This window comes from Barbatula barbatula (assembly GCF_947034865.1).
Source record: "Barbatula barbatula genome assembly, chromosome: 14".
Lineage (NCBI taxonomy): Eukaryota > Metazoa > Chordata > Actinopteri > Cypriniformes > Nemacheilidae > Barbatula > Barbatula barbatula.
Genome location: NC_136777.1, coordinates 5,586,144 through 5,614,089, shown reverse-complemented (window position 1 = coordinate 5,614,089; position 27,946 = coordinate 5,586,144). Strand labels below are relative to the sequence as shown.

General features: G+C 41.0%; 1 protein-coding gene across 1 annotated transcript; it reads left to right on the top strand.

Moving 5' to 3' along the window:
- Positions 1–27,944, top strand: jag1b (jagged canonical Notch ligand 1b). The gene is made up of 26 exons (XM_079473777.1): positions 1–368; positions 728–1,027; positions 7,831–7,888; positions 10,327–10,584; positions 11,239–11,299; positions 13,345–13,475; positions 13,552–13,671; positions 15,438–15,551; positions 15,626–15,739; positions 15,850–15,963; positions 16,390–16,436; positions 17,020–17,193; positions 17,503–17,653; positions 18,291–18,455; positions 18,537–18,650; positions 18,734–18,847; positions 18,946–19,059; positions 20,604–20,720; positions 21,318–21,345; positions 21,689–21,774; positions 22,365–22,478; positions 23,925–24,034; positions 24,134–24,367; positions 25,248–25,379; positions 25,464–25,611; positions 26,106–27,944. Exons 1-26 carry the CDS (start codon positions 297–299, stop codon positions 26,552–26,554), a joined length of 3,639 nt encoding a protein of 1,212 aa, XP_079329903.1. The 5' UTR covers positions 1–296; the 3' UTR covers positions 26,555–27,944.
- The last annotated feature ends 2 nt before the right edge of the window (positions 27,945–27,946 follow it).

Below are 27,946 nucleotides of genomic sequence, written 5' to 3'. Positions count from 1 at the left end.
CCCATTAACTGAACTTGGTGTATTGAATGCGCAGGCACTCAGTCGCGGACAAACGCTCTCATGGCTTCTGTGTAATATATACCCGCCGCTTCGAGAGAAAGAGGAGAGAAAAATATTACAAATAGTAGAATTTGACATTCGCTGGGATAATAGGAGGCAGTTTCCTAGACATTGGAAAAGAGTCTTCCGAAACTAAATTAAGTTGTTCTTCACCCGTGCATGTTAAATCGGGTAATACATTAGAGCCGTAAGTCGGCTAGAACTTCATCGTTTCAAAGCAACACCAGCAAGAAGGCATGATTGTGCGACGGACTTCAGTGTTTTCTGCTTTTTACCTTCATGCCTTTTTGTTATGTTTGCCGACGAAGGTGAGTCGATTTTGAGTATTTCTAAAAAAGAAACACTTGGTTGAAATGGTTCAAATGATTGCATGCAAGTAAAACAAAATTTAATTTCCCTTATTTAAACTTTGGTCTATCGCCCTCACAACTGTGAGTGCAAATAACATTTTGTATCCATGGTTTAAATCAACAGCAGTGTGTATAATCTGATCCCTGGCTTATTTGGCAGAGGACGGCTGATATCAAGAAGAACTTTACAAAAGTTTATTCCAACTGAGTTTGACATTGACATACTGTCAGACTGCAACAATGTATGCATCACAAAAAGCCAAACGGATGTCAATGTTTGCGTTTACATGCGTTTTAAGATGCATTCTCCTCAACAGGTGTCTGAAGCATCGGGGCACTTCGAGCTGGAAATCGTATCGATGCACAATGCCAACGGAGAACTGCAGAACGGCTCGTGCTGCGACGGCGCGAGGAACCCGGATCGCACATGCACGCGGGACGAATGTGATACATATTTTAAAGTTTGTCTGAAGGAATATCAATCTCGCGTTTCCGCGGCTGGGCCTTGCAGTTTCGGAACTGGATCTACGCCCGTTCTCGGTGGGAATAAATTTTCGACCAAGGGTACGCGGAGTGAGAAGACAAGGATTGTTTTACCCTTCAGTTTCGCGTGGCCGGTGAGTGAATATTTTCTCGTGGCGATTGTTTTGTTTCTGTGCATGTTTAATCTGAGATCGCGGCGTGTTGGTGACGCAACTGTGGTGGTGTTGCTGCGCTCCGCTCCACGTGTGTTGTTTGCGCGTAAAGTACCTGTTTGTTTCATCGTTGCGTTAAATATGATACTATGATACTTGTAAAGGAAATACTTTCCGTTACATGCACGCTGCTCCGTGACGGTGTGTTGATTTGCGGTCGGTTGTGTGTGTTTCTAGTGAGCGTGCTTTGAAATGTTTGGGTTTGTGTTGATTACATGAACTTGCCTGTTGCCAGTGGCCCGAGTCAATTGATTCACTCCTCCCGGTGGTCGTTTCAGCTGCTCACGCGCCTACGGGCGTCAGCTACTTTTAATTTGGCAAATAAAAAACGTCGAATAGTCCATATCATACATCTTAATTTGTCACTCTCTAATGCATATTTCAAGTTTGCTTTGGTGCATGCGTGTTGAGATGTAGAGAGGAAAGATTTGCCAATGTTTGTCTTGCAGTTGTAAATAATTTATGAGTTACCGTAATCTCTTGAATTGTAAGTCTGTTTGAGGGACTTTTATAAAGGTGAGCAGTAATGTCATTTAATATCTACCTTGTATATTGATGTGTACCAAAATGCGTGACGCGTTGTATCACTATTTAAACGAACAGTGTAAAGTGTTATAAATAGTGCAAACACTTTATTAGTCTAACAATGTCATTTTGAGCCATTTAAGTTGAGATGGATAATGTAATGTCTGGGATTCCCCACTATGGCTGATGTACAAATACATTTTCCTAAGAAATATTATGTGTGAGGAGTTTTGGGCTCTGTTGAACTTTCTTTTGGCATGTTCTGCCTGTGTGTGTGCCAGTGCACCTGCTGACCTGATGATGTCATAATGGATACAGTTATCAGCGGGGTCAGAAATGAGACCAATTCAAAGGACCAACTGTCTGACAATAGAAATGTGTCCCTGTTTAAACTCTTTGCCCTGGCGAAATGTCCACCTGTCCAGTGTGTAAATTAGACGACCAGTGGGGATGTGTTCATCTTAACACATCAGCTTTTTTTGTCAACCTTTGAGTCTAAAGCATTGATCATTTGTAAAAGAAAACAATGTGTTTGGTGTTTCTGTGGCTCAGTTTGTGCAGCGCAAAAGGTCATGAGTTTGAATCCCAAGGAAATCAAATACGGAAGTGCTTGCTGTAAGTGGCTCGGATAAGATCATGTGAACATCAAAATTCGTGAATAACAAATGATTTGTATGGCTGCTGTAAACATATGACCAATGCCTTCTTTAAATCTTTAAATTGTGATTATAGATAAAATCATGATAGCACACTTAAGGCAGCAGAGAGGCTGCCAGTATTTTATCCGATAATTATTTTCTCCGTTGGCAGCTGGGGAGGGTTGAAGTCTAGGTTTTGTGTCAGTCGCGGCTGACTGGAGATCAGGTATTGCACCTTTTAACTTCGCAACCATCAGTAATTATTACTGAAGTTAATGAAGCTTTAGACAAGTTCCCAGACATGATACGACGGCATTTCATCACATTACTTTTATTTAATTTAGTGGAATGCCACATATTTATTGCATTTTACTGCATTTGAGTGGCCTCTGCTTTTCAGAGAGGGGGACAGAGAGAGAGAGAAAGAGAGAGAGAGAGAGAGAGCGCGTTCAGGGCATGGCCCACCCAGACAGAGAATGCTCCTGCGATCGTGAAACATAGGGGGGACAATGGCCAGGCCAAGCTGGCTACAGGGAGGATTACTGTGCATAATGGAGCCAGTCCAGGACTAATGCCGGCCCAGGGCAAGCCACAGGAAGCTGCGTTCAACTCAGCAATGATGAGATAGGCTCCCAGACAAACCCAGCCCCAGCCCTGACCTTACTTCTCATACTGGTCGTTTCAGCAGATTACAGCGGCGCTCTCTGGCCCCGTGTCCCTGAATGCACCTGGGGCCTGTCTGCACAGCGTGAGCCAAAAATCTGGTTCGCCGACAAATTGGATAATTTCATTTTTCCTGTCCCGTCTTCCAATCTGTTAAATTGTCTGTGAACCCATTCCCTTCCCTAAACTAGCACTTATGTGCATATTTAATACATGTCCCATGCAAAGTAAATACAAAAGCTAACCAAATGCTGAGGTTAACCAGCTGAGAAGAAACGGCTTTGCTGATCGTGCTTTCTCTATTCTGTCCAGTGCTGTTGGAAAGCAGGCTTTGGTGAAATACAGGGACAGTGTGGGAACCAGAAAAATCAGGTGAACCGCGTATATGACCGTCCTGCCTTGAGGGAAAGAGCTGCTGGCGGCAGAGGATAATAACAAGTTTGCTTTATATGGTCCCCTCTGATGTGGCACTTATGTGCAAATTAGTCAAGCCATAGAAGGGGAAAATGCATCGTTTGGCTTTTTCTCTGGACCTTGTTTGGGTTTTAAATGAGGTATTGATAGGCCATTGTAAAGTTGTGTTGTATTGTGGTTAATGCGTTTCCAACATGTCATTGAGCATGGCACAGAATAACTTTACTCATTTCACACGCAGTTTTCTTTTTCAGTTCAAGCATATTGTTACCAAGAAACACTTTTGTGTGTAAGTGGAATTAAGGTATCAAGTGTTTAATCGAATGGAGATCTGGCGGCAGGCAAGCACAGATCTGACAGCCGATGTTTCGTTTCATCCACCCCTCTCCTCAGTCTCTGCTCGTGTTCGCCGTCGTGAGTGACAGAAGATTATATGGCTGCAGCCAGTAGCGCTTGTGTGCACAGTTGAGTGACAGACCTGTTATCAAGGAAGCCTGTCTCATTTTCCACGGCAGAGAGAGCAGCGAAAGATTGTCAAAAGCTTTCCCTGAGAAACCCCCCTTATCTCCGACCACCACTCATGATTAGAATCTCTCAAGAAAAAAAGACCTTCCTCTTTGCTTTTTCTACAGTGATTGCGCTTTTTGGTATGGCCAAAAAAAGGTGTCTACCTCATTGGTCCTAATCTGCTTTTCTGTGGTTCTTATGATGATGCAGATTTTTCAATCTGCCGAAGTCATTATTTATTCAACTCAATGTCATCCATAAAATGAAAATTCTGTCATGAATTACTCATCCTCAAGCTGTTCCAAACCTGTATACATTTCGTTGTTCTGCCAATACGAAAAAAGATATTTGGATGAATGTAAGCAACTGAGATTTCTGGGGCATCATTGACTACCATAGTAGAATAAATCATTGTATACTTTTTGTTCTGTTAAACACAAAAGAAGAATTTAGGAAAGCAAACAGTTTTGAGACATCTTTGACTACAATTTTGTACCACCCCAGAATTCTTAGTGTTTAACAGAACTGTATACCAGAAGAAATGTATACAAGTTTATAACTACTTGAGAATGAGTAATTCATGACACAATTAACATTTTTAGCTGGAGGATCCCTTTAACACTTTTATTTACTATATAACAACCTATGATCCGTAGCGAAATCCAGCCTAATGCTGAAGAACCAACATCTGAGAGCAAGTGAACAATAGTGTCGTCTGGCAACTCAGCCTTTGTGATTGGCACCGGAGATTTTATCAGATTGTGTCTGTGTGTTGGACGGATGCTTGTAGACTAAAGGTGATAAGGAAAAGCAAAGGTTCGGGGACCGCCGCTGGCCAGAACGTAAAACTGGGGGGGGTTAGTGAGAGTCCAGCGAAGATGTAGAGGTCAGTAACGTACATGGGAAAAGTGAACCTGGCGGCGGCAGGCATTTGAAGCTGATAACTAGATTGTGAGTTATGGAGTGAGAGTCTCACCAGGCCCCATGCTTTAATCTCATACATACCTATGTAAAAAAACTGAGAGACTGTTAAAGAAATAAACATGTTAAGAAATAGTTCACCCAAAAATGGAAATTCTGTCATTTACTCCCTCAGGTTTTTCTGAACCAGTAGAAATGTTGTTCTGCTGAACAAGAAGAAAGATATTTGAAAGAATTTGGTTTTCTCAATTATTCAATATATTTAATTTTTTGCAAAACAGAACAAAGATATTTATACTTCAGATTGAGAAATTATTACAGAATTTGCGTAACCTTGTCTAGGCCAATGCCTTTAAAGTGATGGTTGGTTACTGTGTCTCATGTCATTCCAAACCTGTATATGACTCTATATCCTGTGGAACACCAAACAACATCTCAAAATGTCTTTGTTTTTGTTACCAGCGTTCGTGAAAATACATTATTTTGTGTTCTGCAGAAGAAAGAAAGTCATACAGGTTTGGAATGACACAAGGGTGAAAAAATTATGAAAGAATTTTTGGGTGAACTGTCCCTTTAATTGCTGTCCCTCAAAAGAGCTTAAGAAGAAACTAAACCCATTTAAGCCAGAAATCTATGTAATGGTACATAATAACAGGCATAGAAAGCGTACAAGAAACTAGGCAACCTACACAAATAGTGCCTGGTTGAGAAGTCCCTCACCTTTTGTTTTAGGTGACGCACTGTTCCCGGGTCAGATTGGAGGTTGTGTGAACTCATGTCCGGACATGTGCCCGCTTCTAAAGACTGTGGACTTTCAAATGTGGAAGTTGAAATCCATTAGCTTTGTGTTTACTATACATAAATTGGCAGGATGTGTCACTTTAAAAGGGGGCTTTGATTTTGCAGCATGCAGTCTGTGTGCGTGTTTGTGTACGTAGCGCATTCAAGTGTAAAAATAGGAAGGACAAAATGTATCCCGACACAGGTGACATAGGGTAATTTTATCGCATATCCGATATTGTTCATACTGTAAACACGACTAGGAGGTCGACCATGCCACTCAAACGACCTTTTCTGCCTGAGGCGGTGCTTTGCTTTGGCGAGGCAGGTGTATTGATATTCTTCAGGTCATTGGGATCCAAATGAGCCAGGACTAATTTTAGCTCTTTGCGCACCGGTGTGCTTGAATGGTCTGGTTTAAAGAGCTCAGGGTCCTACGTTGCTGCAAGGTTTGGTGATGTTGGAAATTCCGTGGTGCCCCGTCAAGAGTACGAGTGTGTGAATTTGACAAGTAGGTGCGGTAAGAGATGCTTCATTTCTGGCACAGAGAGTTATGGAGCTCACACACACAGACGTTTTCTCTCTCATATGCTCTATCCTGCAGTTTTTTTCAAAGACGAATACCTGAACAACTAGATATGGCCAATTATTTTATACTCTCAGGCAGAGTAATCATTCTCGTGCTCTCTTTTTCTCTCTGTGGCTCTTGTCACCTGATATCGGTGAGAGCCATCATGACCTTAAGTCAGACAAAGCGTTTCAGAAGTGCTGAAATGTAGCCAAGCCCTCCAGAGATCTGGGCCTGCATTGGAGTCATGCTAAAAGCAGCCCACCCCCTGTAGCTCCCTCAGATCCTCAACTCCACATTCCTCTCCGTGGGGAAAAAGAGGAACAAAACGCAGCACACAAAGGACCTGAAAGTGAGAAGAGAAAGGGGATTTTTGTGGGTTGTGCAAAAAAAAGTCTACTTTCAACCAGGTGTTTTCTTCTACATCTTTCTGTCAGAAAGGCATGACAGTTACACAGAACGTACAGAGGAACCCAATTCAACTTTCTGGGAATGTAGTTTTATGAACGTCATGTAGGGTAAAGTGTTGAATGGAAACCAAGGAGATCTAAGTTATTTGGACGAAGCTGTCGTACAGATTTTCTGAAACAATCATTTAAGCCCTAAAGGTCATGTGACTGATCACTCACTTCAATGATTAAAGATGTTTGTGCAAGAATACACGGCTATGTTTGAACAACTTTGAAAGTTGCTTGTGAGCTAACGTTTCAGGTCTAGCAGATCCTGACACAAAACCTGCTCTAAATGTCATAAATCATTTTCAAATGGCAAGAAACACAGAATCTAACACTTTCCAAAACGATACGGAGCCTGTTTTGTCTGAACTTTCATACAAATCTATAATCAAAGCAAAGGCTTCAGTCAGTGTTCTCAGACTAGGGGGGCCCAAGATGGATCCAGGGAGGCCACAGTTTTGTGATATTTTTCTGACCTTTGATTGCACAAAATGTATCATACATTTCTATATTTCATAAAATAAGACTGCCAACCAAAATAATTGATGTTCCAGCATTGTACATTTCAACATGTTTCTGGTTTAAATAACATTTTATTTTTAAGATCATAAGTCTTATTTGTTTGGGGGGGCCACAAAGCAATACACCCAACACCATATAATGAAAATATTTGCGAATCACTGATTTCACTTGATTAATGTGACGCCTAAGGTGTTTTAATAGAGAAGGATTAGATCATATTTATGTTTGTATGGTCAGATTAAGCATGATCCATCACTGTAAAATTTCCTCCAACAACAAAGCAAGAAAAAGAACAACCAAATGCTCAAATTGACAAAAAAACTTTTAAAGTATTCTGATTGGCTGAACTAAAGTATATCTAGTGTGATCTATGAGGACAAATACTTTTGTGATATACTTGAGGTAGTAGGGACACTTTCTGCATGCTTGCTATTCAGTACAAACATTACATACCCTTTTGTGTTAAAGATGCATTTAAATATTTAATTCATGTTTGGACAGCAGGGTTACTTGTTGCTGTGGTGTGTCAATTGAAAAGATTTCTGGAGATCACTACCAAGGTCATGGTTCTGCTGTTCTTATGGCATTTTATGGTCCGCATGTGCCCATGGTCAGTTTTTGTCATTGATGTTTATTGGTTACAAGGCAAGGTCCCCTAAAGATGTCAAATCATCTTTGATGTTTGACTGTTTTGGTTTCATTGCTGACCCCATGTGTGTTGTTCTCTTTCAGAGGTCCTACACACTGATAGTGGAGGCCTTGGACTTCAATAATGATACCGCCAGTGAAAGTGAGTATTAGATGTCTTTAATTCAGCATTTCTTCCTTGTTGTTTTGACATGTCTCTTTCTGTCCCTCACTGCCTCTCCTCTGCACCTCTGTTTTAAAGTTCGACAAATGAGGGAACTGATTCTATTTTTTTTACCTTTTTCCGCACATTGCATGTTAGACTTTACACCAAATGTGCTGACAGGTGTGTGTTGGTAACAGGACGAAAAAAGTCGTCCTGTGGGTGTGCGAGGGGCTTTCGGAAACACTGTGTTAAAGGGGGCCCTCATGCTTATGAAAATGTTTCCGAATACCTGATGACTAATGGCAGGTGTTGGCAGTCAAGGTCTCACGGCCTCTCTGTCACGCTGCATGGCTCAAGCACAAGGTTATGTTTGCTATAACCTCTCTCTTTGTACACATCAACAGGGCTTAACACGCCTGAAACAATCCCATTTAGACGTTATATTGAGTCTGGTGCAGTTCATTTGAATAGTTCTGTCCTGGATTGTGTTACCATTCGGTTTAGTGACTGGCCGGGAGTTGTTACGGCCTGAAAGCTAACATGTTGAATCCATACTTTTGGATTTGATGGGGTTTGTTGTGTACTTGTACTTAATAGTTTATAATTTAATTTATAGACTGCATAGTCTTCAACTCTTTGAAGTGCGGTTGTTTGTGTTTTACATTATTCATCTTTGAATCTTTTATTGAACCATTACTATCTGGAAATCCCCAAATCTGTGGCCAATTGAGGCTCGCCTACATCAAAGCTTTCAGAACAGCATTTAGCTTTATAAATATTGTAAAATAACATTTTGGTTTTCACATGCAGATTTCCTCTGTACTTAAGAATCTTGTAAAACATGATCTGCTAAAATATTGTTCCTTGACTTTCATAAATTGGCAGATGTATGTTTTGGCTTCTCTCAGAGCAGAATAAAAAGGACTTTGTTTAAATTTTTCGCTAGCTATACGCACCAATTCGCAGGCTCTTGTGTCAGTTTAATGTGACTTCCTCACCCCACAGTGAAGTGGATCAGGCTGCAGGTAGTAAAGAGGTGACACTTGGCCCGGACTGAAGGCTCAGGGTCAGAGCGAAATGCCACAACAGCCCTCGGCATTCCTGAATCCCCTGAACCGTAGGCCCTCTTGGCTTTCATAATATTGTTACGCTCGTCTCACTCCTCTCTTCTCTGGGAACGACTGAATAAATCTGTTTTTAAGTGTTGCAAAGAAACAGTTTAAGAGATAAAAGTGATATAAAAGGTGTGTCTTTATGAGAAAGGGTGGAATGTAGATTTCAGAGTTTTCTAGACTGTTCCAGGAAATAAATGAAGAAAGAGGTGAGCTGTCTGTTCGCCTCAGCATCTGTGGTTAGATATAACACATTTGAGCGGATGGGATGGGGAGGGGCGGTATGAGTAAACAAATTTGATCACGGTATGGATCATTTTATGGTAATTGTGGTATATTCACAGTAAAGTGGTGGAAGTGTCCTATGGTTTGACATAGTAAAATTGTGTTAATATTACATGGTTATACAATTTAATATAATAGCATAAGAGAGATTTATCTTCATTGTTAGTTTTTTTATTAACTTTTTGCTTTCACACCATAGGATAAATGTCTGTCAACTTCCCATATCACAGAAGAATGTTGTGCAATATGTTGTTGAAATTCTATTAAATATGTAGTAATTTACATTTTTGGTAATCTTAGAATTCTTTACAAAGTAAATGTACTTTTTGGAATATTTTATATTTAAAAACTATACTGTACATTTACAGTGTGTTTCTGTATTATATAAACAATCCGATCTGAAACAATAAACTTTATACTTTATAAATTATTGAGTCACTTTGAAATTGTTGTTTAACGGAGTTGAGATCTTTATCAATGCTTTGCCGCAAGGTTGTTTGGCAACCACAGACATCAAATACTCTGCGTTTGCGTTTTATTGCGTTTAGAAGAACCGCAAAATAAATGGTCTTTACTGAATCCCTACTGGGTTACACATTTCTAACATTTCTTTGTTTGATTGTGGGAGATATAACACTGACCTTTATTCCCTTCACACACCTTGACCAGTTTACCTTATTTACTGGGTGGATTAGTATTTACATTAATTGTTTTTAATTAGATGTCCATTACAGATGCTTCATTTGAGTCCTCTAATCCACCCGGTGGCAGAGAGAGAGAGAGAGAGAGAGAGAGAGAGAGAGAGAGAGAGAACCATGTTTGTTATTGAGTGATGTCATTAGTACAGCCTGCCAATGGGATTACTTTTTGTTCGCACACTGTAATTAATAGCGAATATGTTTTTTTTTCTCCAGCGATATGAGGGGTCATTTAGGGCTGGCAATAATTCCCTCTGTCTGTAAGCAACCAGATACAGCTCTTTAAATTGTGTTTGATGTCTGAATGTTGAGTACTTTCTTTCTGTGACCCATGCTTCAGGTTCTGTTGTAAAGCTCATCGAGAAAGCGTACCACTCTGGCATGATCAACCCAAATCGACAGTGGCAGGGGCTGAGCCACAACGGCCCCGTCGCCCAGTTTGACTACCAGATCAGGGTCACCTGCGATGAACACTACTACGGCTTCGGCTGCAACAAGTTCTGTCGGCCACGGGACGAGTTCTTTGGTCACTACACCTGTGATTCGAACGGAAACAAGACCTGCTTGGAAGGTTGGACGGGTCATGAGTGCAATACAGGTGAGTCCATACAAGTAAACTAGTTCGCTTCCATTATTGATAGTGCATAAAAGTTCACCAATACACAAAAACACTAGATTCAAACATTCTGAAGACTGAGCTTTCAATGAACAAAATGGTTACAATAACACCAAAGCAACTTGGACATATATGTCTCTTGAATTCAAAGAAAGTCATCATTCAGTAATAATCTGAGATTCGGAGCTGTCAGCGTCTGATATCGAATCATTGAGTTCAGTCCCATTCATGAGTCATTCAGGCTGGTTTTATAAACTGGATTTACTGAATTTACTGAATGTTTGTTTAAGCGGCTGTTTTTACAAGGCAATAGCCATGAAGTGAAAGCGTGGTGCTAAAAGCCTGACGACAGACCTCAAATTGCAGCGTGAAGGGGTTTAAAAGATTCAACGGAGTTGTTTTTAAATGTTTTGGTCATTTTGATTAGTTGTTAAGCCATTCGAAATCATATAAGAACAGATTATTGAATTATCAACACAAAAAAGTTGTTATACCGATGTAACATGCATCATTTTCTAAAGAAGTATATACATTTACAACATCATTTTTATATATTTATTTTCCAATATAACTAGCCAATAATTTTCACTTGCTTCTCAAAATTCACTATATTTATTTCATGTCTCTTCCTCTCAGCTATCTGCAGACAAGGTTGCAGCACAGAACACGGATCCTGTAAGCGACCAGGAGGCTGCAAGTAAGTTGTTCTTCGTTGTAATGGCATCATTTGGGGTATATCTCTGTTAGTGATCTCATTGGCAGCGGCTGCCAATGGCTTTATTTCTCCTAAACCTTTTTCCTCAACAAGCTGTTCAGTGAAGCCTTGTTAAACAGTGGAACAGTGCACGCTCTGACCACAGCGAGTGGCTCACTGTTAAATCTTGTTAGAATGTCATCAAATTACTGACATCCACCCCGAAGTATTTACCTCATTCCAAGATGGAGTTCAGCATGGAGACGATGTCAATGGGGGCATGTTGTAGAGACTGTAGAGCAAAGCTATTTATAGCTATTTTATGTTATTTTGTCTGGCAAGATGATGTTGAAGTCTTATCTGTAAATGGTAATCCGTCAAGTTTAAGCTTTAATTGGTTTTTAAAGTGCACTGTTTGTTTAACTAATGGTGAATGAATTTGGCCACAGGGAAAGACATTGAGATGCATATCTCTGAGTGTATCTGTTATTGTGTTGTTTCCCTAGAGAACCAATTTGGAAGCCATTTTCAGTTTTTGTTTTGCCATAGCTGCATTATGCGCTAAGCAGCAGAATAATTTATTTCACGATTTATGTGTTACAGAAGATTTCAAGAAATTGATTTTGTAATGCGCGAGCATGGGCACAAATGAGGCTTTTGAAGCTCACTGCTTTTGTCATGAAGGAATGCGTCATGTTATTGAACATTTGAATTTCTTGTTCAACAAAACTCAACTTCTTGGATTTGGATTGGCATTAACTGGCTGTGATTTGGTCTTTTTATTAGTATTAGCATGTTATGGTTCATTGCGTGGACCTAGTCTAGCTAGTGTTTTTTTTGTGTGTTAGTTTTGTGTCTGAAAGATCTACTTCAATGTACACAAAAACCTCAGCTCTTAGTTTCATTTGGCATGATTGGATCCCATTACCTATTCATCTCTCACTGAACGCATGCCAGGACACACAACCATGCAATTGTGCAACTGTTGAAAGATAAGATGAAACTATCAGGGCCTACGGGTTGAAATAGTTTTTTTGGGCATGCCATTTAACCGTATTTCTGCATTAATATAATTTATGAGATTTTCTAGGAAGAAACGAAAGCTAAACTCTGAATCGAGATTATATGCATTGTGGATGTTTTTCATGCTGAAATCTTCACACGCGTTTAAAAATAGTCGCCTGTAATCTCCAAGAGAGCTTTCCTCAACAACGCTGTTTATTTTTACAGCTGAACTGCCACCCAGGGCTAATTGTTTTCTTTTTCCCCCAGAGGGCAGTCTGTTTTCCTGCGGCTAAACGCTTAAGTCCCTGTTTATCACAGGTTATCGCTCCGGCTCAAAGAAGAGCTAGTTTATTATGGCCGTCTTAACGGACGGATGTAGGGAAGGAGTTTTGGAGAAGACGTTTAATTACAGGCTTTGAGATGGCTGGGTTGCCGGGTCTTTTTTTCACGCGTCGGATGGCGAACTTCTACATGGGAACGGGAGCGAGATCCCGTCGTAAATACATTGGCAACGAATTGGTCTGGAAACACCCACCACCCAGACGGTCCGGGCAGTTACGGGGTCCAAGCCACTCCGCTTTTATTGAGACAGAGTGTCCTGCCACAAGCTAATGTTAGTCCCTGTAAAAGACCCAGTGGAGTTATACAGCTGGTGTTTGTTGTTTGCATGGCTTGCCAATAAATAATCAGACGAGAAGTTTGTTTCCCCAGCGTACTGTTGCGGGAGTTTAAAACACAGTTTAGGAAAAGGGTAACCTTTTAGTGAATGCCTCAAAAATCAACTCAAGTTTTGAAATGTACTTGGAGGAAATTATAGGCACATTATTCTTCGAGAACATGGTTACACACTTTAGATGTTCCAAAGCCTGTTGAGCTACCCAGGGAGGCACCATTTTAAGTTCCTGACATCATTTGTTTGAGAGACTTGATTTTGAATTTCCATGAGGAAAGCCATCCCAGAATGCATTGCAACAAGCAATAAATAATTTGAAGATAGAACGATAAAAACTCGTCTTATTTGTGTGTCTTTGTAACTCTATTAGGTGTCTATACGGCTGGCAGGGTCTCTACTGTGATAAGTGCAGCCCTCACCCCGGCTGTGTCCACGGGACATGTGTGGAACCCTGGCAGTGCCTTTGTGACACAAATTGGGGTGGACAGCTTTGCGACAAAGGTAAGCAAATGTTCATCATTCGTTCTCTCACTGTTTTGCTTCATGGTATTCGAAAATCATGGTTTTCCTATTTCAGATCTTAACTACTGTGGAACTTACCAGCCGTGTCTGAATGGAGGAACATGTAGCAATACAGGACCGGATAAGTACCAGTGCTCTTGTGCTGATGGATACTCGGGGGTCAACTGTGAACGAGGTGAGTCTGGTCTTCTTTGCTCCAGGTTTTATCTAGTTTGAATGACACGAAAAGCAACCAATTACAGTTTTTGAGGTGTTGTTAAGGGGTGACTTTATGTGAGAAGGTAGATACCACAATACAAATACAATAATAAAAACATTTTCAAACAATTGCACAGTAGTCCACTGAAAATTTGTCGAGTTTGTAATCCTAATTTTTGTTTTAGGAAAAAAACAACATTTACATTTATTTCACAGACATAGCAAAAAAGAAAGTGCAGTTATGGAAGTGGTAATCTTAAAATCAACCCTATCCACAACTGGAAGATTTTGACTAACCTGAAAAAGAAATCGAGGGATTAGTTTAGTTTAATAGCACCTTATGTCTTTATAAGGTGCTATTAAACTAAACTAACCCCTATACTTTGGTTCCATGTGGACTTGTGCCAGACAATCTGGAGATTTCAGCCAACCCTTTTTCTATTTTTGTGTGCGATATGCATCAGACAGTCATTGAGCGATCTGTGGGCGTGTCGTCTGATGATGAGATATGTGTTCATGTAAGATAATGTCAGTGTTGTGCATTTTTTCTTGTTCTTTATTCATTACGATGGACTTGCTGTTTCCCTTAAAAGTATGTCTCATGTTCTCATTTTTATCATGTTGTAGCTGTGCAGCCAGATGTTTTTTGGTAGTGAGAATGGTTTTTAATTGTTATAGTTTGTAATGCTAATGAAAAAGAAAAAAGTTCCCTCCCAAAGAAGTTTTAATGAAGTGAGTATAAAATATTTTCAATCTAATTTTTGCACAGAATATCTAAGGTAAAATTTTTATTTATGGGTTTGTGGACATTTTGCCATAAAGACATGGTGCTGTAAGTTTGAGGAGTTTGATTGATGCACAACATCATAAACGATGGCTGCATATGTGTTGTGGTTTCACCAACCAGCATTTGTACTGTCTTTCGGTATTTACGATCCTCTACAACATAATGATAGCTGCTTTGAAACCTAATACACGCAGAGCAGTTTATGTACAACAGTTTGTAAATCTTTATAGTCGTATCGTAGTCAAGCTTGCTGTATGTTTGTGTTGGCACACGTCCCTTGGTTTACAGCGCTGTGCAATTCCGTTTTGTTGCTGAAGCCAGGTGAAAATCAGAAGTACTGTAGCAATGGCGTTTGTTCACATTTTTATATTTTGAGGTATAGTTGTTGATGGGAAATGGTGGAGAGACAATATGGGGGAATCAGATGATGTCAGACTTCGGGCCTGAACTGTCTACAGTGTCAGGAAGGGCGCCCAGGTCTGCTAATCCTCTGTTTGGATATGTCCTGCCAGTGGATCAGCTCTGTTTTGGAAGTCAGTTGTTGGATGGGTATGGTGATGAAATCTGCCAGATGGACCGTCATGGCTTTTATCACCCGGTCTTCCTCTGCCCCCTCTTGGCCTCATTTGATCCAGATTCAGGAGCTCGGGGTGGTGACAGCCTCCTGGGGCAATATCAAGAAATCCTCTCCTCTCTACTTCATAGAAGAGAATGTTCCTTTCTTAAGCAGAATGGTCAGACCACAATCTGCTATACATGGTTTTGGTGCACAGATAACTTAAGTACATAACTTTAAACTATGTGAAAAACTAAATATTCTCAAAATCAACTGGTTGACTTAACTCGGGGAAACTCTTACCGGTTTAATTAGCTATTTTTAAATAACACAAAGTGAAACTCAAAGGTCAAGTATGAAATTCCAGACTAAGAGTGAAACGATGTGCTTGTGTTCACAGCGGAACACGCCTGTCTTTCCAACCCATGTGCCAATGGAGGGACGTGCAAGGAGACCAGTCAGGGTTACGAGTGTGTCTGCGCAGACGGCTGGACCGGCCCATCCTGTGACATCAGTAAGGAAACGCACAAACACTCTCTCTACCCAGAAATGACAACTTGATGTGTCTAACCTGCTCTGTTCTCATAGATGTGGATGACTGTACACCCAACCCATGCAAACACGGCGGCACCTGTCAAGATTTGGTCAACGGCTTCAAATGCACCTGTCCTCCTCATTGGACTGGCAAAATGTGTCTGATTGGTGAGAAGCAATCTGAAATTCAAGCATCTTTTTAACTTTTAGCATGAACATGTTTCCCCAACATGTTCTTGTTTTGCGATAGTAATTATATCCAAACATTGTTTTCAAAGATGCCAATGAATGCGAAGACAAGCCTTGCGTGAATGCCAAATCGTGTCACAATCTGATTGGTGCATATTTCTGTGAGTGTCTACCAGGCTGGACGGGACAGAATTGTGATACAAGTGAGTATAACAGCTTGGTTTCTTTCATCTAATTCAGGAATGTATTGTATGCGCCCTGTAGTCCTATGCGTCAGTTGTCGGCACACCACATTAGATTAAACAACTTATCCTCGTAGATTTAACTCGATATATAGAGCTTAAATCCTTTGTCACACTTGCTTGTTGGAGCAGGGGAACAGGCATCAACGATGCGGTGTACATCGTAAATGCTTATTTTTGGCAGATCTTGAAAAGATCTTGTAAACACTGACATCTTGCGTGGTGCGAGAACAAACCGGAAACTGACATCTGGCAACAGCGGAAGTTCGGCGCTGTGCTTGTGCACATAGTCTATTAGAGATGTAATTAAATTGAAATATAAAACATCTACAGCATTTTTGCAACGTCTTTTATGTGCTTCTAATTTCAAGCCCATTTCATTCACAGACCTCAATGACTGCAAAGGTCAGTGTCTGAATGGAGGAACATGTAAGGTAAGGAGGGCTCTTCTGATCTCACATCACCTTTAGTTGCCTTTTTGTCGACGGTCCTTGATCCTAAAAAGCAAAAAACAGTCAAATTTTTGGATCAAGATTCAATTCACATCTGTACCTGTATATTTAAACCATCATTTATATGCCTGACAAAAAAAGTGAAATATATATTCCATTTAGGGGAGAACAAATGGAATGCACAGGTGTGCTCAAAAGAATCACCTTTAAACATAAAAAACATTACTTTTCCAAAAGACAAAAGTGTACCGTTTAAGACTTAATGCTATTAACCGTCAAACTTTGACGAGTTATTCTTCAGAACTGCTCATCATAGGAGCTAATAGTAGATCTTGTAAACATAACTTGAAGACAGATTGATGCTGGCAAGCTCATGCCATTTCTGTGGGTGTGTCGTCTGGGGAGGAGACTCAGCAGTCTTCGTTTTGTTGTTCAGTAAAACAAGCTTGCCACACTGAATAATGTAATTTTTTTGTGTGCCAATACCCATTAAAATGTAAATAGTCAATGCAGAAGTTATTGTGGCTTTTCGCATTAGAAAATTGAGTTCTGTCTTTTTTTGCAGGACTTGGTGAATGGCTACCGCTGTGTTTGTCCACCTGGTTATTCAGGTGAGCACTGTGAGAAGAACGTGGATGAGTGTGCGAGCGGTCCGTGCTTAAACGGGGGTCGTTGTCAGGATGAAGTCAACGGATTTCAGTGCCTGTGTCCCGCTGGCTTTTCGGGCCAGCTGTGTCAGGTGAGAGACCTCCTGCGTTCAATCACACTTTTTTAATGAAAGCAAATGGAGACTGGAGCTATTGAGCTCCAATGATTGTGCCCTGAAGAAAATGTGAAATAAAGTGTGAGAGTAGAGTTTGGCTAACTCTTGAAAATATTCATCTTATTTGTTTTCATTCTCTTGAGCGCTTTGGTGCGCTGTTTCCTGGCAGACCCTGTGCGGAGTCTGTCGAGGGTTGCTCCGTTTTGTGAGAATCCAAAAATGTCTGGATATCATTTTCCCCTTCTCATTGAGCTCTCTCTCCCTCTAAATCTTTCCCCGGTGCAGCTGAATGTTGATTACTGCCAGCCCAACCCATGTCAGAACGGCGCGCAGTGTTTCAACCTGGCCTCGGACTACTTGTGCAAATGTACAGAAGACTACGAGGGCAAAAACTGCTCTCATCTGAAGGACCACTGTCGAACCACATCATGCAAAGGTGAGAAATCTCAGCCTCCGGGACGGCTCTCGACTCTGTTTCTCATTTTAAACCAGCCTTGAAAGCCAAAGTAAGACGATCCGCTTGTTGCATGCCATTGTTCAGCTGCTGAGTAAAGCTAGATTACACGCCCATGTCCTCTCCCACCACCTCCAGGGGGAAGGTTGAGGAACGAAGGCTCATATTCTGTTACATGAGGCTTGTTCTGCCATACTGAGCTATTTGACTGTAACCTCCCTGAACACACACACACACGCGCACATAAAGTCTTTTAAACACACTTTCCTCCTTTCCAAATCCTCCTGAAAGGTTGCCAGTTTCTTAACAGCTCTGTGTGTGTTCTCTGTGGTTACTATTCTCTGGCTGTGTATATTGTATGTGTGTGTGTTTGGGAAGGGGGTAAATCACACCAACCCACAGCTAGATAAGCCCATCGTGTTTCTTTCAACTCTTGGAGGAGAATTTGGACTTTATATGGCTTCATTGACCACTCTGCAGTGAAGTGAACTAAAGCAGTATAGAAGTAATGTTTCACAAGAGCTTTACAAAGTAAATAAACACGCTCTTGTAGGTTTTACGTCACATGCCGTTGGCTCACAATGAATCCAACACCCACAATCTTTTGTTTTCTTTGCAGTGATTGACAGCTGCACAGTCGAAGTGGCATCTAACAGTACGCCAGACAGGGTGCGGAATATCTCATCCAACGTGTGCGGCCCTCACGGGCGCTGCAGGAGCCAGCCGGGCAGCCAGTTTACCTGCGAATGTCAGGAAGGATTCAAAGGCACCTACTGCCACGAGAGTAAGATTGATGATCATCTACAGTAGTTACTTTACATCTGTGGTCTCTAGTGATTCTAAACGGCATGTGATCTCCTTTCAGATATAAACGATTGCGAAAGCAACCCGTGCCAGAACAGCGGAACTTGCATCGATAAAGTGAACGTCTACCAGTGCATCTGCGCACATGGCTGGGAGGGAGGTCATTGCGAAATCAGTACGTCGATTTCAATGTCAAGGATAAATTTTTCAAACTTTTGCACGTCACTGGACTGATTTCGTTCTCTTGCTTTTTTACAGATATAGACGACTGCAGTCGAAACCCCTGCCTGAACCAGGGGACATGTCAAGACCTGGTGAACGATTTCTACTGCGAATGCAGAAACGGCTGGAAGGGAAAAACTTGCCACTCCCGTACGAAAGACAATGTTTTTATGACCCACCCAGTTTGTTGAGGTTTTGTTTGTGTGCGTGTATGCACCGAGTTAAAAAATATTGTTGAATCATTTCAGGCGATAGCCAATGCGACGAAGCCACTTGCAACAACGGAGGTACGTGCCATGATGAAGGGGACACCTTTAAATGCAGGTGCTCACCTGGTTGGGAAGGAGCCACCTGTAACATAGGTAGGAAGGAGCTGTTGTTTTGATATTTCAAATAGGTCACATGCATTAAGCACACTTACAACAATACAGTTCTCAAAAAACCCCAAATTTCTGGAAAATGGTGATGATATATATCCGATATATACATCCAAATAAAAGCAACTGTACCCTTAGGAAATACAGAGGCTTGTGAATAAGATTTTAATTTTTTGCCAAGTTTTCAGACTTTAAAGCTCCAGTGAATTACATTTAACGGCACCTAGCGGTGAGGTTGCGAATTGCAACCAACGACCCACTCCACCCCTCCCTTTCAAAACACTACGGTGACTGACACAGAACTAAGATGTTGTCATGTTTTCACTTCATTGCTGAAGGAGATAACATATTTACGAAACGTGCTCTGTAGAGCAGTTTAGGGCTACTGTAGAAACAACAAGGCGCATTCCATGTAGGGGTCCCGCAGTGTGTAGATAGAAATAGCTCGTTCTAAGGTAATAAAAACATAATGCTTCATTATGTAAGATCTGTATACATCGCTGAAGACATAGTTATGTACATCATATCGCATACTGTCTATAGAGCCTCCAAAAAATGAAACACAGCAACTTTAAAAGCTTTTAAGATAATAATCCAAGTTGTAATTTAAGAGTGGGGCCAAAAAACAAGTTTACAATGCCAAATGGGAGAAACTGAGACCACGTTTACACGATGAAAAACGGAAAAGTTATTCTTTTGCGTTTTTGAAAAGTTTCACGTACACACGACAACGTTATCAAAACAATCCGCGTTTACACAGATCCGCAAAAATGACTAAAACACTGTATTACGCATGCCACACCAGTAGCTCGCGACATCACTTTGTAAAGACAAAATACCCGAGTCCCTGACGATTGATTAACGCTTTATTGGAAGGCAGACTTCCGTCGCTGAAGAGACCACACAATACAGAGCACTGCATTTCTCCTCATTTATAGTTAAGAGACGCGTGCGCACATATACAAATAAACATTTGAAAGTTTTCCTTCCATTGAAGCTCGTCAAAAACGCCATAGAAAAAGTTGTCCCACCATCTACTCGTCCTACCGGGTCTGAAGAAAAAGCGCTGTTTAAAAACCCTTCGTCGCCATGAATAAGTGATTTTGCTGTTGGTTATAGCACTGGTGTAGTAAACGGCCCCTTAGATTGTGTAACCAATCCGTCCAGCTTTGAACTGGGTCAACCCTTCTAAACTCTCCTGCCATTCTCTCGCTCTCGTATTGTCGACGTGTTGGCTGTAATTCTCTTGAAATAGCACAAGCTGTAAAATAATCCCCCCAGAATTTTGGGTGAACATTTCTTTTTTCGCAAATTCGCTGGATTCAGTGATCATATCTGGCGAACGGTCCACTCAAATTATGTGATGGGAAATTCAGTTGGAAAGGATCTTGGTAAATATTATACTTGGTTACACTTCACGATGTAGCGAGTGTGTTTTAAGTGTGGTGACCTTGCTGTGGTTTAAGCCGTGTTTGTCCGTCCGTGTCATAAGTTCAGAGGGTTCTGACCTTTTTGTGGCTACTTTACAGCCAAGAACAGCAGCTGTCTGCCCAACCCATGTGAGAACGGGGGCACCTGTGTAGTGAACGGCGACTCTTTCACCTGTGTCTGCAAGGAAGGCTGGGAGGGATCCACCTGCACAGAAAGTGAGTACCGCGTCCTGTAGGCAATAGCTGGAGTGCTTCCGAAGGGTACTGGTAAGTTCCCAGGTACGAAAGAGAGGTTGAAGTGAGAAGAATGCTTATTTCCTTATATTAGTTCTTGCATTCTTTCAACTCTTCAATCTCGCTGTCCTTTTTGGTTCGAGTCGGTAAATAAAAGATCCTCTTCCTGCATTTTTCTTGCTCTTTTTCTTTTATTCCCCCAAACCCACCTTACACTGGCTGGACACTGCAGACCGCTGCCAGCTATGAGGGAAAAAATGTAAATGATGTAAAGTGGAGACAGATGTCTAAAGCCCACCCCCTCTCCTCGCTTCTTTTTTTATGTCCTTTCTCATGTATTGTGTACACCTCTGACATTCTCGCTGGCATCTGCGTGAATCGACAAACCGACATACTAAAGAAAAAAAAAGTTAGAAGTCATTTTCCGAACAACACACAGCAAACGGCAACCCTGCCAAGCTGGACGCCCACGCGTGCACATGCGCAAACTGATGCAAGCCACGACATGTTGGCGGTTTTGTGCTTTCTTCTGTACTCACATGGGTGGGAAATATAACAAACCCTCTCTCTCTCTTTCAGATACCAACGACTGCAACCCACACCCATGGTAAGTCCTGGCAAAACATTTACGCACACAGTTGTGCCGCTGTAAACAGGCCCGTACAGCTGTGCCGCACTTTCTCACACTCTCTCATAGTGCTGGGAAAGAGGCACTCCCAGCTTCTGTCATTCCAAGGGTGCGTGCAGCTCTATGCCTATTGTGCGCTCATCTGCTCGAGACGTTGTTTGAACAAGATTTCGAGTTGTTCCTGACTAAATAAAAGCACAACAAACACTTTTCTCCAAGTTGCAAGCGCACCTTTGAATCATATTCCAGAGTGATTGATTAGCATTTATGCTACAAAAATAGTGAGATTTGGAGTTTGTAATAAATGTATCTTTCTCCACAGCTACAACAGCGGGACGTGCATGGATGGCGATAACTGGTACCGTTGCGAGTGCGCCCCGGGTTTCGCCGGTCCAGACTGTCGCATAAGTAAGTGTCGCATGACGCCCCCTTTCAACCACGGAGCTCTTTCGGCTGTCAGTCTTGTTAATGTGCAACGTCTCTTCAAAAGCTAACACGAAATGCACGGTCTAGCCACCCAATTAGCCGGCCCTCTGGGCAGGAGGCCATAAACTCCGTATGCGTCGTCCTCGCATTCTACAGCGCTGATGTTCACAGTCCCCCGGGATAAACTGGCTCGCGGTGACCGAACGCCAGTCGGCCTAGTTATCCGCCGCTGATTACAGAGCTCATTTTTCTCTTTTAAAAGCTTACATCTGGCTGTAAGAAACATACCTCAGGCTTAACTGCTCGATACACCCGAACCTGCAAATGAACTCTGCATTCTCGTGACATTACTGTCAGCTGAGCCCAAGATGTTGTAGTCTGTCAGGACAGGGTATTAGGTCATACGTAAGCTTATCTCAATCTATATTATCTCTGTGGAAGTTTTGCAAACATTGCATGGTGTAGAATATTGTTGCGCTTGCTTTTTCGTATTTTGACTTGCCATGGTATTTGATTTAAAGACATTTGAATGTTTACACAGCGTGATTCCTAAAGAATTCTTATTTCTTCAGATATAAATGAGTGCCAGTCTTCTCCCTGTGCTTTGGGCTCCACCTGCGAAGATGAAATCAATGGGTATCGCTGTGTTTGTCCTCCTGGAAGAACAGGACCAGATTGTCAAGAAGGTGAGAGATATATAATCATTTGCAAACTGATGACTCTGTGGTAAGAGCGTGGTGATAACCACGCCAAAGTTGTGGGTTCGATCCCAGGGTATTGCACATACTTAGAAACAAATGTTGAAGGTAATGCAATGTAAGTCGCTTTGGATAAAAACGTCTCCAAATGCATAAATGTAAATTTATGCTAGCGCCATGATCTATCTGTTGAGCTACAGAAAAGCTCACTATATAATTTCAAGTGTATTTGGGATATCTTAGATTCTTGTTACTTTCCTTAAAGGAAGAGTTCTCTCATCATTTACTTTCTCTGATGTTTCATTCTAAAAAAGATTATGGGTTATTTCAACCCAGCATTGGGTCAAAATAGACAAATCCCATAGCTGGGTTAAAATAATTTACCTATGTTGGATTGTTTTAACTGAATTTGTGGGTTTTTTTAACACATTGTTGGGTCAAATACTGTATAAATATTTTCTGGGTTATCTTAACCCAACTGTTGGCTTTTCCATTTTTGACTCCATGATGTGTTGAAATAACCAAAACATTTTTTAAGTGAGTTAAGACGTCCTTTCTTCGGTTGAACAGAATCAGAGTTATATTAAATAATATCCTGGACATATTTTTGAAGCTACAAAAAGCACATCCATCAATCATAAAAGGAATCAGTGACACTCCAGTGGATTATTAAATGTCAATACATTACGTTTGTTAGAGAAAACAATATTTTGTTTATACACTAGGGATTCTAGGGCAATATCAGATTTTTACTACATGATTATCATGGCCAAATGAATTCACAATAATGAAATGTTTGTAAAGTATGTAAAGTAATAAATTAGTCGGAATTTTGTGTTTTCTCTCTTTTTGGCCAATACATTTAATGTAAAATATGAGTGCAGTGAGGCAGAGAGAGAGTTTGTATCCATTGTGGGTCTTAATGCAAAATCTTGACAGGAAACGGAATTATGATAATATTATAAATATGTGTAGAATTAAAACAGTATATATCATCATGGTTTTTAATATCATGTTTTTTGTCAATACCAGCATTACATGACATCACAAATAGATACATCACATATCAAGATACTGTAAATATACAGCCCAGCGAAGGAACATTAAAATATGGCTGCTCATCAATAACACTGAATCTCATTGGTTCTTGCGTCTTGTCATGCATGATTTGTCATAAGACAGGCTGGACTAGTGAGATTTTATGTTATCGATGTGCCGCCATATTTGAACTCGTACACGTCTGGGTTGGCCTGATGGTGAGAAAATAATGAGAGAACGATCATAGTTTTCATATTTAATAATACTTTTGTCCTTCATGTTAAAAAAGCAAGGTTTCAAACCCAAAGCAATGTTGGTACTCTTAAAAAGCTTTGTTAAGCCAAGAGCCTTTTCTGGTCATGTTGTAATCCCCCATCTGTGCTGTGCTGTTTACAGTCATTGCCAGACCCTGTTTTGTTAATGGACAAGTAACTGCAGATGGCACCAAATGGGAAGAAGACTGCAATATATGCCAATGTCAAAATGGAAGGATTCATTGCACCATGGTAACTTATTTACATTATTATCCTTTTTATTCATAAATTACTCCATATGGAGATATATAATTTCATGAAAGATTCAAATTAGATTTTTGTTTCGTTTAGATGTGGTGTGGACCAAAGTTATGTCGTGCAGGAAAGGGCAGAAGTGCGTGTCCCGTCGGCCAATCCTGTGCTCCCATCAAGGAAGAACACTGCTTTGTCAAACCCTGCCTTAGTCTTGGAGAATGCTGGCCCCCAGCACCTCCTCCACCCTCCAAATGCCACGCCAGCTTCTCTTACCAGGACAACAGCTGTGCCAACATCACATTCACCTTCAACAAGGAGAACATGCCTCAAGTGAGTCATACTTTCAAGGGGAGAGATTGAATTATGAGCTTTTGGGCTGCTTTCTCCAAACGTCTTCTCCACCCTTCTCTTATTCGGCATAGAGCAGTGGGCCGTGATAGATCAGGTTCTCCTCATCTAGGAGACGATGTTCCTCTCGGGTGAAGTTTTCCAGACTAGCTCAGTTCTTGCAAGCTTTGTTGTCATATCCAAACACTTTTTTTCACATGCCGAAAAAACGTTAGAAATACATTTTGTACAATAAGCCTTGGCTCTGTGTCCTTTTCCTAACCGAGGCATTCCAGAGCTAATATCCCATAACGCTTTAATACTTAAGCAGTCATTGTATAAGTCCCTAGTTTGAGAAAGACCGCTGGCGGCTGACCACCAGCCAAGCAGGATTGCAAAGAAAGAGACCAATAAGAGCAATAAAGAACCTGGAGATTTTAATTCTGATGGGCCACAGCAGTGAACTTCAATATAAGGGATGAGCGTAGTGGGATTAATCTTTGACAGGGAAAGAGACCTACTTTCGGTCTTAAACGTTCTCTCCAACTGACTAAACCTTTAATTCTTCAGTCTCTTTCCTCTGTTCACGCTCCCAGCTCTGCTATGGGAGTCCAAACCTGAAACTAAAGAGCAGTTGTTGGGGATTTGCGTGTAGATTTAAGTAATGAGGTGCGAGACCCCATGGTACACTGAGCCGCAGATATTTTCACAATATGGTGTTATTAATGCCATGTAGAAAAAATATTAAGTAGTACCCAAATGTTTATTACATAATTTCTGTTTTTAAAGTAAAACCATCAAATGCATTTCATTTCACTTATAGTCCATGACATGTAAACAATAACAGAAGAATTTCTCATAATAGATATGTATGTTCTGACAGGGCTTGAGTGTAGAACAGGTATGCAATGAGCTGAGACATTGGTATCTACTGAAGAACCTCACAACAGAGTATGCCATGTCCATCACCTGCTACCCATCGTCTACAGCCAGCAATGAGATTCACGTCAGCATTGTGAGTAAACATTAAAAGAATTTGATGACTTGTGATTTTCTTCTGCCATTGAATGTGATACTCATAAGTCGTGTTTTTGTGCAGTCCACAGAAGAACCCAGGTTGGACAGGAGTCCTATTAAAGACATCACGGTCCAGATCATTGATTTGGTGAGCAAGCACAATGGAAACGGCACCATCATTAAAGCCATCACCGGTGTACGCGTTCATCAGACACCAAGCCCCAAATCTGGTAAGGAGCTCTGTCTAGACTTGACTTGGTTCGATTGTTTGAAGTTTGGCAAGAACGGTTTATGTCAAAAGGTTCAGCATGTCCAGAATATTAACGTTTCCAAAGTGTGGGCCAGTTTGGTAGGTCTGTCTGTCTTGAGAAATGTTCATCTGCCGAAAGAAGCTTGAAGCCATGGAATGTTACATAAACTCTGCCAGCTGGATGAAACATCATTTAGACATCAGGGACATAATGCGCTTGATCAAAAATGGTGCCCAAAGATACTGCCAAGCTGCTTAAGAAACCCTTTAAACTGGAACAAGAGCACAGAATAAATGTTATAAGCCAATAAATTACCTGCCTGTCCCAAAACTGGAAAACGTCACCGTAAATTTTCCACTTTTTTCAAGCATCGAAGTTCTCAACCTACCAAATTTATCAATGTTCTGTGCATGGCACCAGTAAATAGGAAAAAGATTTGATGAATAACCTGCATCTTGTTCCCTCCTCCCCAGACTACCTGGTTCCTCTGCTCAGCTCCATCTTCATAGTGCTCTGGATCCTCGCCCTGGCCTCGGCGTTCCTGTGGTGCGTGCATCGCAGACGGAAACAGAACGGCAACGCCGCTACCTCAGCCGCAGAGGACAATACAACCAATAACGTGCGCGAGCATCTCAACCAAATCAAAAACCCCATCGAAAAACACGCGGCGCACAGCGTGGCCATAAAAGATTACGAGGGAAAGAACTCCATCATTGCCAAAATTAGGACGCATAATTCTGAGGTGGAAGATGAGGACATGGAGAAACACCGGCAGAAAGCACGCTTCACCAAACAGCCAGCCTACACGCTGGTGGAGAAGGAGGAGCGCACGGCAAACAAAAACCCAAATTGGACTAACAAACAGGACAACAGAGACTTGGAGACGGCACAGAGCTTAAACAGGATGGAGTATATCGTATAGCAGGCAGCTGTGTTGCCTCGCGACCAAACCCCTGTTCCTCTCCCTCACGTTTGAACTGGAGACCACGGCGCCGCGTTCTGGACAACAAGGCCGATATCGGCCTAGAATCCTGTGTTAATTTAAGTTTTGACAAGCTGGCTTAACACTGGCTATCGATAGTTGCTGTGGATGGCTGGAAATCCGGGAATCCGCGTCGCGCATCCAGGCGTTTTCCTTTGAAAAAGAAAAAACGTAAACATACATTTCAAATATGTCGATATTTTTGTGGATACGTTTGAGTATCTGAGTGTGCATAGTGTTTGCAAATAGTTGTAAGTGTTATTTTTGTTTATCATGACAATGCTCCCACAGCTAAAGTAGTCGTTTCTTTCTTATCCAGCGGTTGTGCGAAAACTTTCTCTAGTCGGGTTCATTTCTAGTTCGGAGCTTAAAGTGCCTTCGCAGCTACGTGCCACAGCAGTTGTCGGAAACGAATAAAAAGAACAAAAAAATTATTTATTATTTTTCTTTTCTTGGGGCGGGATAGGTCGGTCAGCGTTCGCTGCCAATATGAAGAATTGTGTCAATTTAGAAGTGTAGATATGTATATTTTTTTTATTAATCACTGTGTATATTTGATTTATTAACTTAATAATCAAGAGCCTTAAAATATCATTCCTTTTTATTTATATGTCCTGTCTAGTTTTGAAGGTTTTGATAGCTTTGTAAGCCGATAGCTTTGTTCAGACGAATTCGTTTCACATTTCAGATACCAAAATTTGAAGAGGAAAAAAAAGTTTAAAATAAGACAGGCATTTTTGTGCCTATTTTAGTTTTTCCTTTTTTCACGTTGTCAGATATTTCAATATTTGAAACTTCTTTCTGTACACATTTTGCCAACGTTTACTTGCATGTCGATGCAAGTCACAATTAATGGCTGCTTTTTGTTCGGATACTTGGTGGCAGACACATTGCTTGCCACATATGACAAAAAATACAAATAATAAAAAAAAAGAAAAGGGAAGAAGAGTCTTTTAAGTTGCTTGTTGATAAAGCGCTCTCAGACGAGTTAAACAGGACTTTCTCTTTAGTTTTGGTTTGCAGTATGTCGTAAGCTAGGCTGTGAATACTTGAACAGTAGGGGGGCCGATGGAAACACTGTAGACTGCCTTGCTTTCAGGAGTCCATTTCTATTGCTGTGCACATGTAGTGTTCTTTTCCCAAATCTTTTATATCAAGGCTCTCTAAAAAAACAACAAACCAACATGCTTATAAATTTTATGAGATCATGGCAATATTCAATGTTAATTTTTGACCTTTTTTTAGTTTGTTCCTGGCAATATGTTTTGAATGTTATATTTATTAAACCTTTTGTATAAAAAAGAAAATTAAATCTTTTTGTTTGCTTTTGAT